We start from the raw sequence: 12613 nt of genomic DNA on the forward strand, positions 1-12613 counted from the left end.
CATTTACAGTTAATATCATGCCGCCTCATGTAAAATGTAGAAACTCTATTTGCATAATCTCACTTACTGCTCCAAATGCCTTTTGCTAGATGCTATATATATAACATCTACCTACATTACAAAGCAACCAAACCAATGTCATAATTTTTCATTAATTTTTACATTTTCCAAAATGTTGTGGGTACGTAGCAGGTGCGTATATTTATGGGGTACATGAGATATTTTGATACAGGCATACAGTATGTAATACATCAGGGTAAGTGTTGTATCCATCACTTCAAGTATTTATCCTCTGTGTTACAAACAATCCACAATTTTAGTTACTTTTTAAGGTACAATTGAATTATTATTGACCATAGTGATGTTATTGTACTATCAAATACTAGACCTTATTCATTCTTTAAAAGATAAAGAGGATCCCTGCAAATGCTCACCTGGTCAAACTGAGACCACATGAATTGGATTTGGGCTCCCTTTATGTTCTGCCTCTCCAGGTTTTAAGAAAAGAAGTGAGATAGGAAGAAGGACTAACACAGATGATTTTTCCAACTCCAAGACCTGCATTGCTCTCTTCCCAACTTCTGTTCATCCAGCTGCACCGTAGCCATTCCACTTTGATGAATGGATTGAACATCAAATACCACACATGCTAAGCCGTGTCATGTGTCCGGAAGACAGAATGTGGATTTCATATACTTCTACTTTCTTCTGAAACAAGCAGCTTATTCCTTTCCTTTTGCCAAAGGTAGAAAAAAAAAATAAACTAGATTTTTTAGCATAAAGTTAGGTGGTGGTTCTTTTGTTCAATCCAGTGGAATAATATATTTAAACCATTATATTGCTGATTTAAAATTATATCATAAGTACACCTCTGGAACATACAAGACATTGGCCACTGTCCCAAAGAGGTATCACGAATAACCCATATGCCCAAGTTATCCATATTCTATGCTTCTGTATTCTCTAGGTTCCCTGAATGGATGAGCTGGGTCAGGGAGACTCATGGGGCCATTTCTATAGGAGGAAAACAGAGACTCCCTTTTCTGGTGTCATTTCACTTTCCACCTGCCCCATGGATCTGCTGATGCCACATCTGCAAGAATGCTATTCAGGTTTCTGGCACCTGCCATGCTTAGGAATCTCAGCTTCTTATCTCTGCTCTCTCCAGTCCAGAGGAGATAAAAATAGGGCAAGTGAGGCTGCACCAACATAGTCTAAGTCTTGCTTCTTGGGTTCTCATGTCTGGAAGAAGAAAAGATGGCATATGCATATTTTCCTGCACTAACACATGGCACATACACACTCTTGCCCACACACAGCATTAAGACAGTAGAAGGATGTGGCTCCAAACATACAAGTGTCTCTGCTATTTATGGAATCTTTATTAAATAGAGGCTGCATCATAGTGCATTTTCCTCTGTTTTATATATTTTTATTTTTTTAGAAGGAGTCTCGCTCTGTCGCCCAGGCTGGAGTGCAGTGGCGCAATCTCGGCTCACGACAAGCTCCGCCTCCCGTGTTCACGCCATTCTCCTGCCTCAGCCTCCGGAGTAGCTGGGACTACAGGCGCCCGCCACCTCACCCGGCTAGTTTTTTGTATTTTTAGTAGAGACGGGGTTTCACCGTGTTAGCCAGGATGGTCTCGATCTCCTGACCTTGTGATCCGCCCACCTCAGCCTCCCAAAAGTGCTGGGATTACAGGCTTGAGCCACCGCGCCCGACCCATTTTATACATTTTAAGAGTCCATGGTTTGCTTTTGGGGTAAGACTTCCTAATTCATTTATTTTTCAATAAGTAGTACATTCACATATTCAAACTCCAAAATGTGCTAAACCGTACACATGGAAATCGTTTTTCTCTCTTGTCTCTCATCCAGTTCCATACCTCTAACAAGTCATCACTGTTACTGGTTTCCTGTTTATTCTTCCAAAATTTGTAAATAAACATACTAGCTAAAAACATTCATATGACTTTCGAGTCCACAGTAGTTTACAGCATCTGTAACTATTTTAACTATTTCTCATGGTCCCGCAGGCCTCTATCTGAACTACGCTGAAAAGCTCCAGAAAACCAAACCAAACAAAACATCCACTCTTGGCTGGTGAATTTGAAATACCAAAATTCTTCTGAAACTCCAGAGGTGTGATGGGCCGGTTCCCAGCGCCTTATCCTCTCTCGGACCCGATCACCACAGGGATACAGCGCTGGATTCCTATCCTCTTGGGCCTGGGGCATCTCATTGTTCAACTTCCACTTATGAGTGAGAACACGTGGGTTTGGTTTTCTAGAACATCCTATTTCTAGGGGAAGTGGAACCGAACCTGAGCTGTTGCATTCGGCTCTTCCCCGTCTCAGGATGCCGCAGTCCCAGCATATTCTACAGTTATTCTGGAAAACCGCAAGCAAGAAAAGGGGGAAGACTGGTTGGTTCGAGGCCACCCGGAGAACTGTCCTGCATCAGCCCTTGTTAAAATGAAAGCTGAGGCCGGGCGCGGTGGCTCAAGCCTGTAATCCCAGCACTTTGGGAGGCCGAGACGGGCGGATCACAAGGTCAGGAGATCGAGACCATCCTGGCTGACACGGTGAAACCCCGTCTCTACTAAAAAATACAAAAAACTAGCCGGGTGAGGTGGCTGGCGCCTGTAGTCCCAGCTACTCGGGAGGCTGAGGCAGGAGAATGGCGTGAACCCGGGAGGCGGAGCTTGCAGTGAGCTGAGATCCGGCCACTGCACTCCAGCCCGGGCGACAGAGCGAGACTCCGTCTCAAAAAAAAAAAAAAAAAAAAAAAAAAAAAAAGAAAGCTGAGCAGCAGCAGATAAAGTGAATTGACTCCTTGGAACTGCCTGCTCTGTGAACCGGGAAGGGACGCCGGGCTTCGGTTACACTTTTGGGGACATTGTGGCATTTAATGAGGAATTACCTACCTACTGGGATTCATTTGCAAGAAAGATTGCAATCTACCCTTCAAATAATGCATCTAGGTACTTAACAGTCAAAATCTGCCTACCTAATTTAAAATACAAAGGTTTTTACATCATCCCATATTCTCTCCTAGTTCATTGACAGACATGCGTGTTTCGCTGTTTAACATGCATCAATACTTTTAGTTCTACTTTTTAACTTATTTGTTACTCTTTCAGATGGATTTTTTTAATAAGAATGTCCGTGTAACAACACAGTTTACGTCTGTCATATTATAGTATTTGAGGTGTACCTATATAATTTTTTTTTTTTTTTTTTTGAGACAGAATCTCACTCTGTCACCCAGGCTGGAGTGCAGTGGTGCAATCTCAGCTCACTGCAACCTCCACCTCCCGAGTTCAAGCAATTCTCCTGTTTCAGCCTCCTGAGTAGCTGGGACTATAGGTGCACACCACCACACCTGGCTTTTTTTTTTTTTTTTGTATTTTTAGTAGAGACGGTGTTTCACCATGTTGGACAGGCTGGTCTCATACTCCTGACCTCAGGTGATCCACCTGCCTCAGCCTCCCAAAGTGGTGGGATTACAGGCATGAGCCACTGTACCCTGCCTGACTATACACTCTTACACCATAGTTTGATCAAAGATTACTGTCACGTTTATGAATTAAATCAAATTTTTGAATATACAAATATCATTTTTATAAGCATATTTTTGTGTGATTTGCTCTCCTAGCCTATATTCTTAAAAAATATATCCAGCAATAATTACAGGTAGTTTTAAAGTTAATTTTAATTTCTTTAATTTGTCAAATTGCTATGAAAATGTAAAAGATTGTCTAGAAAGAAAATCAATAAGGAAACAATGGACTTTAATTACACTTTAAACCAAATGCACCTAACAAACATATACAGAACATTTAATCCAATATCAAGGGAATCCATGTAATTCTCAAGTGCATGCAGACCATTCTCCAGGATAGATTATTTTGTACGTTAGACTACAAAAAAAGTCTTAACAAAATTAAGACTATTGAAGTCAATCAAGTATCTTTTCTGATCACCATAGTATGAAACCAGAAATTGATAACAGGAGAAATCCTAAAAAATTCATGAATATGCAGAAATTGAATAACATACTCCTAAACAACCAATGGGTCACTGAAGAAGTCAAAAAGGAAATAGAGACAAATGGAAATGGAACTACAACATACAAAAACTTATAAATACTTTTCTGCATGGTATAAGAAGGAATTGTATAGTAATAAATGTCTATATCAATTAACAAAACTCAGTCTAGCTGACTAAGCTCAAGTTAGCCAAAGACAGGAAATAACAAAGATCAGAGCAGAAATAAAATAGAGACAAGAAACAATGAAAAATAATGAAAACGAAAGTTGTTTTATTGAATAAACAAAGCCAACAAAGCCTTTGCTAGACTAGGAAAAAAGAAAGAAGACTCAAATAAATAAAATGAGAGATGAAAGGGTAGACATGACAAATGATACCACAGAAATACAAAGGATCGTAAGACACTAGTATGAAAAAGTATACGCAAACAAAATGGATAATCTAGAAGTGGACAAATTTCTAGACACACACAACCTACCAAGACTGAATAATGTATCATGAAGAAACAAATTCTGAACAGACCAATAACAAGTAAGGAGCTTGATTCAGTAATAAAAAGTCTCCCATCAAAAAGAAGCCAGGACTCGATGGCAACACCACTGAATTCTACCAAACATTTAAAGAACGAATACCAATCCTTCTCACGCTCTTCCAAAAAATCAAAGTGGAGGCAATGCTTTCAAACTTATTTTACCCAGCCAGCATTACCCTGCTCCAAAACCAGACAAGGACAGTACAAGAAAAGAAAATTACAAGCCAGTATCTCTGATGAACATAGATGCAAAAATTCTCAACCTAATACTAGTAAACCAAACTAAACAACACATTAAAAAATTATCCACCTTGATCAAGGCAGGATTTACCCCTGAGTAGCAAATCCTGGCACAACATATGCAAATCAATAAATGAGATAAACATGAACAGAATGAGGGTCAAAAACCATATAATCATCTCAATAGGTGCAGAAAAGTCATTTGACAAAATTCAACGTTCTTTTGTGGCGTAAAACAAACCAAACACAACTCTCAAAACTTTAGGTATAAAGGGAATGTATCTCAACACAATAGAAGCAATAATAACCCTCCATATGTGCAGATTCCACATTCATGGGTTCAACCAACCATGGGTCAAAAATACAGAATTTGTGGGATGTGGAACCCACATATACAAAGCGCTGGCTTTTTGTATCCACAGGTACCACAGACTAACTGCAGGACTCCAGCATCCACAAATTTGGAGATGTGTAGGGGGTCCTGGAACCAATCCCCCAAGCAAACTGAGGGATGACTGTCTCTGACAAACCCGCAGCTAACATCATATTCAACAGTGAAAAGTTGAAAGCTTTTCCTCTAAGATCAGGGACAAAACAAGGATGCCCACCCTTACCACTCCTTTTCAACACAGTACTGGAAATTCTATCCAGAGCAATTAGGCAAGAGAAAGAAATAAAAGGCATCCTCATATGAAAAGAAATAAAATTGTTTGCTGACAACATGATCTTATATATAGATGACCCTAAAGACTCCACACCAAGAAATTATTATAACTGATAAAAAAATTCAATAAAGTTGCAGGATTCAAAATTAACATACAAAAATCAGTAGTGTTTTCACACACTAATAATAAACTATATGAAAATGAAATTAAGAAAGTGCTCTGATTTACAATAGCAAACAAAAATAAAATATTTAGGTAAAAATTTAACCAAGAAAGTGAAAGACCTGTATGATAAACACTGTTGAATGAAATTGAAGAAAACACAGTAGAAGGATATTCTGTGTTCTTGGATTAGAATAATTAATATTATTAAATGCCCATACTACCCAAAATGATCTACAGATTCTGTGCAATTCTTATCAAAATTATAATGTCATTTTTCACAGTAATAGAAAATAATTCTAAAATTCATATGGAACCACAAAATACCCCAAATAGCCAAAACAATATTGAGCAAAAAGAACAAAGCTGGAGGCATCACACCCTCTGATTTCAAAATATATGATAAAACACTTATTATCAGAACAGCATGGTACAGGCACAAAAATGGACGTATCAACCAATGGAACAGGACAGAGTGTGCAGATATAAATCCATACATTTATGACCAATTGATTTTTTTACAATGTGTCAAGAACACCATTGTAAGGAAAGGATGGTCTATTCAATAAATGGTGCTGGGGAAACTGGGTATCTACATGCAGAAGAATGAAATTCGACCCTTATTTTAAATATAAACAAAAACCAACACAAAATTCATTTAAAAATGTAAGACCTAAAACTAAAACTACTAGAAGAAAACATAGGTGAACATCTCCATTACTTTGGTCTGGACAATGATTTTTTTTTTTTAATATGTCCTCTAAAGCACAGGCAACAAAAGCAAAAATAGGCAAACAGGATTGCATCACACTGTAAAGCATCTCCAGGAAATAATACTAATAATTAAAACCTAGATGACAGGCTGATAGGTGCAGCAAACCACCATAGCACATGTATACTTGTGTAACAGACCTGCACGTTTTGCTCATGTATCCCACGACTTAAAGTAAAATTTGTTTAAAACATGACACAATAAAAATATCAGAAGTCTACCTACATTTCCAGAAAGTGGCCTTAAATATAACAATGATTTTGCAAAGATTTGATCCATGTTCACAGGGTGAGCGTTTTTCAACAACTCTTATCTGTTGTTAAACCAACAAGATCTAAATATCCCTCCTACTTAGTGGAGACAAGACTCAGTTCTCTACTAAACAATCTGTGAAGGAACAAAGGACTTCATATTGGCATCAGAGTGCAGAAGAAAAACCGTTTTGTTCCCAAATCAAAGGAATGACAAACTACAAATATATACTTATTATTTTTCATTTAGACTTTGTTCAATATCAAATTTAAAATACTATCTCCAACAGCATATGTTTGTGTTATGATAGAGGCATAATCCACATAATAAAACAAAATTGTTGATCATCTTTTTGCAACTGATTTTTCTCAAATCTGGCCAGCTTTACAATGATCTATGTGACCTGCCTGGCCCCATGAAAATGCGGGTTTACAAACTCTGCTCTCCACTTTCTGGTTGTATCTGAAGCAAATCATAATTCAAGCTCACAATGAGAACTAGGAGGAAGATATGAAGGAAACTGTCATTATTAACTAAAAAGTGACTGGAACGGAATAAAAGAGAGAGGAGTAAGACTCTACAGCCCCAAGACACAGCATAGTCATAATCTCTAAACTCAAACTCCCTGGGTTCAAATCTTAACTATATCACTGACATTTTATGTGATATTGGACAGTAAAATAATTTTTTTTTTTTTTTTTGAGACGAAGTCTCACTTTGTCGCCCAGGTTGGAGTGCAGGGGCATGATCTTGGCTCACTGTAACCTCTGCCTCCCACGTTTCAGCGATTCTCCTGCCTCAGCCTCTCGAGTAGCTGGGATTACAGGTGCGTGCCACCATGCCTGGCTAATTTTTATATTTTTAGTAGAGACGGGATTTCGTCATGTTGGCCAGGCTGGTCTTGAACTCTTGACCTCAGGTGACCCACCAACTTCAGCTTCCCAAAGTGCTGGGATTACAGGTGTGAACCACCGTGCCCGGCCTCTGTCTCTTTATTCATAAACTTGAGATAATCATGGAACCAACTTCGTAGTGTTGGTATGTGAGTAGGTTGTGAAAGTGCCTTACACAGAGAAAATCACCCAATAAGGGTTTACTATTTATTATCTCTTTTACAGGCAGGTTGTTCTGATCGAGGTCTGGAAAATTATGTAAAAATCAAAGGATAGAATGATGTGAGGATATGTATGCAGAGAAGGAAATAAGAAATGCTTTTATTCGACAGCAAAGGGTAAGGTATTGGGAGTCCAGATAGGAGTACATGTGCTCTGTAAGACACAAAATGTTGGGGTTTTTCCTTTCTTCATTTGAGAATGTCATTGAAAATTCTTGAGCTGGATAAAAACAAAGATTACAGTGCTGTTTAAGAAGTTAATTCTCAAGGCCGAGCGCAGTGGCTCACGCCTGTAATCCCAGTACTTTGGGAGGCTGAGGCGCGTGGATTCCTTGAGGTCAGGGGTTCGAGACCAGCCAGGCCAACATGTGAAACCCCGTCTCTACAAAAATACAAAAATAAGCAGGGCACGATGGTGCGTGCCTGCACTGCCAGCTACTTGGGAGGCTGAGGTGGGAGAATTGCTTGAACCCGAAGTGGAGGCTGCAGTGAGCTGAGATCGTTTCACTGCACTCCAGCCTGGGAGACAGAGTGGGACTCTGTCTCAAAAAAAAAAAAAAAAAAAGTTAATTGCCAACTAATATGGATAATAGGTGTTGGCACAAAGATATTTAAAGTTTATTTTCAAGCTTCAATTCCACCTGGGAAGGGAGGAAGAAGCGTACTTAGCACCTGGCTGCGTGCCCCCAACTTCACTCCAAACACAGCTCTGTTGTCATATTTTTCCTATTAGCCTTTAGCATAGAGTTTTTAACAAAACAAAACCTTTTGTTTAAACAAAAGGTTTAGTGATCTTAAAAAATCTTTAAGCCACTGATTTAGAGTGGTATTTCATTGTCAACATTACTACACCTACTAAATTCAATAATGGTAAAATCCCAACTATTACTATTTTCAAGAAAAAGAAATTTTCTCTGTGCTGAAGATCTGCCCAGGGCAGGGCTCCCCTCATGTCTCTGTCCTCAGGCTGCAGATGAAGGGGTTCCGCATGGGGTCACCACAGTGAACATCACAGCCATGACAGCGCCCTTCACAGCGCTATGATTCGTCGATGGGCACAAGTAGAGACCAATCATTGTCCCATAGAAGAGAGACACCACAGACAGGAGGGAGCCACAGCTGGAGAAAGCCTTCTGGATGCCCCCAGCAGAAGGGGCCCTGAGGATGGTGGAGACGATTCTTGCACAGGACATGATGAGGAGTAGGAATGGGATGACAAGGATGAGGCCCCCCCTGAAAAAAATCACCAACCCATTGACTTGCATGTTGGAGCTGGCCAGCTTCAACAAGGGAGATGTATCACAGAAAAAGTGAGGAATCACCTTGTCAGCACAGAAGGACAGCCTGGTCATGAGCAAGGTGCAATGTGTGGCATGGGCAGTGGTCAGCAGCCAGGAGGGTGCCAGCAGAGCAAGGCAACACTTGGGGCTCACGACAGTGGTGTCGTGCAGAGGAAAGCAAATAGCCACAGAGCAGTGATAAGCCATGGCCACAAGGAGGAAGCTTTCCAGATCTGAAAAATACAAGAAGAAGTACATTTGGGCCAGGCAGTCCGCATAGGGGATGGATGGGTCGTGGTTCTGCATGTTCTGCAGCAATCTGGGCACTGTGACCGAGGAAAAGCAGAGGTCAGAGAAGGACAAGTTGCTGAGAAACAAATACATAGGCGTGTGGAGCTGGGAGTCCAGTTGAACGAGGGCAATGATGAGGAGGTTCCCCAGGAGGGGGTAAGATACATGACCTAGACCAGGGCATAGAACAGGTTCTGCTGCTCAGGTTGGATGGGTAGGCCCAGGAGCAGGAACTCTGAGATCATGGTTTGGTTCTTCTTTGTCATTCTGTGACTCTATTATCCTTAAGAAGAATGTAATGCACCTTAACACCTACAGGTTGGTTACCTGTAGGTGTGGCCTATTTTCAAAGAGACCATGAATGAGAATTTAGGCACAGGTGGCAGACTGGCCTCTGAATCCCATCATCTATTGAAATTGCCCAATGGAAGCCATTGATGACTCTACATTCCCATCTCTAAATCCAATAACCTATCACATTTAACACTAATGATCACTTCCTTCTTCATGATACCCTCCCCTCACTTGGCCCGGTGACACTCTCCCTCCCTACCTTGCCATACTTCACACTTTCCTTGGACAACTGCTCCTGTTCCATTATTTTTGAATATTGGTGCTTCTCAGAGTACTGTCCTTACACATTTCCCAAATATGCCAGTGAGTCCCAAATGTACTTCTTCAACCCACACCGTTCCTCTGAGCTACAGACCTGAAATGTTCAGCTCCCTGATGACCATCTTATGTGCATGTTTCATGGACACCCCAAGCCTCATCTTTCTGATACTAAGTCTGCTGTCTTCCCTGCCCCAGGTGTGTTCCACTCCAGCATTCTCTCACTGCCTATGCCATCTACAGGGTCCCCAAGCCAGAAACCTGACAGTCATCCTTGACTCCTGCCTACCCCACACTTCTCTCATTCAATTACCACATCTGATCAATTCCTCCTTCTAAACATCCCTCCTTATGCTCACTGCTTACACCCCACAGCCAGCTTTCAGGTCAGCTACTTTTCTCACCTGCACCACTGATGCAGATATGGTCTCCAAACATCTACTTTTGCTCTCTTTAAATCTATTGACTTTAGGCCAGGCACGGTGGCTCATGCCTGCAATCCCAGCACTTTGGGAGGCTGAGGCGGGTGGATCGCCTGAGGTCAGGGGTTTGAGACCAGCCTGACCAACATGGGGAAACTCCGTCTCTAATAAAAATACAAAAAATTTAACTTGGTATGGTGGTGGGCATCTGTAATCCCAGCTACTCAGGAGGCTGAGGCAGGAGAATCACTTGAACCTGGGAGGTGGAAGTTGCAGTGAGCCAAGATCGTGTCATTGCACTACAGCCTGGGTGAGAGAGCGAGACTCCATCTCAAAAAATAAATAAATAAATAAATAAATAAATAATAAATCTATTGACTTTATCCTGAATCATCCTTTTTGTAACTCAAGCCTGTTCATGTCACCATCTAATTTAAGAGCTTCTCATTTCTGTTAACATAATGTCCAAGAGAGTTAAAATGAACCATAAGACCCTGTTTTACTGGGTGAACTCTCTCCTGCTTACTTCTCTCTGTCTCTACTCCAGGAATAATACTGGATTTCTCCCAGTACCTCAAAAGCATCTGCTCCCACCCACCATGATATATCACAGTACCATTGCCTTGAACATGCTGTCTCAACCCCATTCCATCCCTTCTCCTGGAAATTCATCCTTTAGATCATTAAATATGGGATCATTTTTTCTTTGCTAGACTTTAATAATTGAGACAATACCTATCTTGTTCACCGATGAACCTCAACATCTACAGATATATGTGCCACAATATATATATTTGTGCTACCTAAGAGACTACTAAATTATTTCAACAGAAACCAAAACCACTGGAGATTAGAACATCTGCTGCCACCAGGCCTTTCCAAATCAAGAATTCCTTCTTATAAATCCTTTGTTTTGATTTCTAGGTAACTGCACTGTAGGTTTGCCAGCTTCATTCTAAAATATTACCCAATCCATAGCTACCTTGTAACATGGCTTAATGCCAGCCTACTCAGACAACAAGGCTATGATTTTTTTTTCTTGCGATTCAGCCTACCTAATATCAAGATATTGATGTGGGCAGAAATGAGACTGATGTGGAAGTTTAAAGGTCATGGGAAGGCCAGGCATGGTGGCTCACACCTGTAATCCCAGCACTTTGGGAGGCCAAGGTCGCCTGAGGACAGGAGTTCGAGACCAGCCTGACCAGTATGACGAAAGCCCGTCTCTACTAAAAATACAAAAATCAGCCAGGTGTGGTGGAGGGCACCTGTAATCACAGCTACTCGGGAGGCTGAGGCAGGAGAATCACGTAAACCCGGGAAGTAGAGGTTGTAGTGAGCCAAGATTGTGCCACTGTACTCCAACTTGGGCAACAAGAGCGAGACGCTGTCTCAAAAAAAAAAAAAAAAAAAAAAAAAAAAAAAATCATGGGAAAAGGATTAAGTACATTTCCAATCTCTGAGACCTAGCTCCTGGTCTCCTCCAGATTCCTCTCTCACACTGCAATCCTGAGGAGTTTTCAGAACTTCTACAAACCCTGAAGATACAGAAGGGACCCTCGTTACAGGATATTTAACAGGATCATGGGGGTTAACCCAGCCAGATTAATGTGTACAAGAAAAAGAAAGATGTGGTGCTGTGATTTACTGATGAGAAGAATCTATCTTTGATTCTCTGGGAATTTCCATCCTGGGAACTAAGTTGGTACCATCTCTTTTTAAAATGTGTGATTATGGACCCCATATCAGTCAGATATTACAAATGCTGCCGTTGAGGAGATGAGGCATATGGGCTTTGGCTGCTCTTTTCATTTCTCTGCATCTTAATTTCTTCAGCTGTAAAATAGGAATACTGAATTAACCCTGCTGACAGCACAAAGCAGTGATAAAGTTGAAATCTCTTATGAAAATTCCTTCCTTACATGACTCCATTATGTAACACAGTTGACCCTTGTACAACACAGGGATTAAGGGCACCAACCCCTGTGCTGTCGAAAATACACAAATACATTCTGACTGCCCCAAAACTTAATTACTAATAGTCTACGATTGACCGGAATCCTTACAGATAACATAAACAGTCGATTAACACACAGTTAGTATGTTATATTCTTACAATAAAGTAAGCTAGAGAAAAGATGTTACTGAGAAAATCATAAGGAAGAGAAAATATATTTACTAATCATGAAGTAGAAATGGTTCATCATAAAGCTCTTCATC

The 12613-nt window shown here is 40.6% G+C and overlaps 1 protein-coding gene across 1 annotated transcript; it reads right to left on the reverse strand.

Annotated features, from left to right (window-relative positions):
* Window positions 1-8593: 8593 nt before the first annotated feature.
* Window positions 8594-9625, reverse strand: LOC100429965 (olfactory receptor 1E3). Its single transcript, XM_015118277.3, is given in 4 exon segments — window positions 8594-8748; window positions 8751-8780; window positions 8783-9514; window positions 9517-9625. Coding segments are annotated over 4 exon segments (1026 nt in total).
* Window positions 9626-12613: the final 2988 nt, after the last annotated feature.

The sequence above is a fragment of the Macaca mulatta genome, chromosome 16 (assembly GCF_049350105.2).
Source record: "Macaca mulatta isolate MMU2019108-1 chromosome 16, T2T-MMU8v2.0, whole genome shotgun sequence".
Taxonomy (NCBI): Eukaryota; Metazoa; Chordata; class Mammalia; order Primates; family Cercopithecidae; genus Macaca; species Macaca mulatta.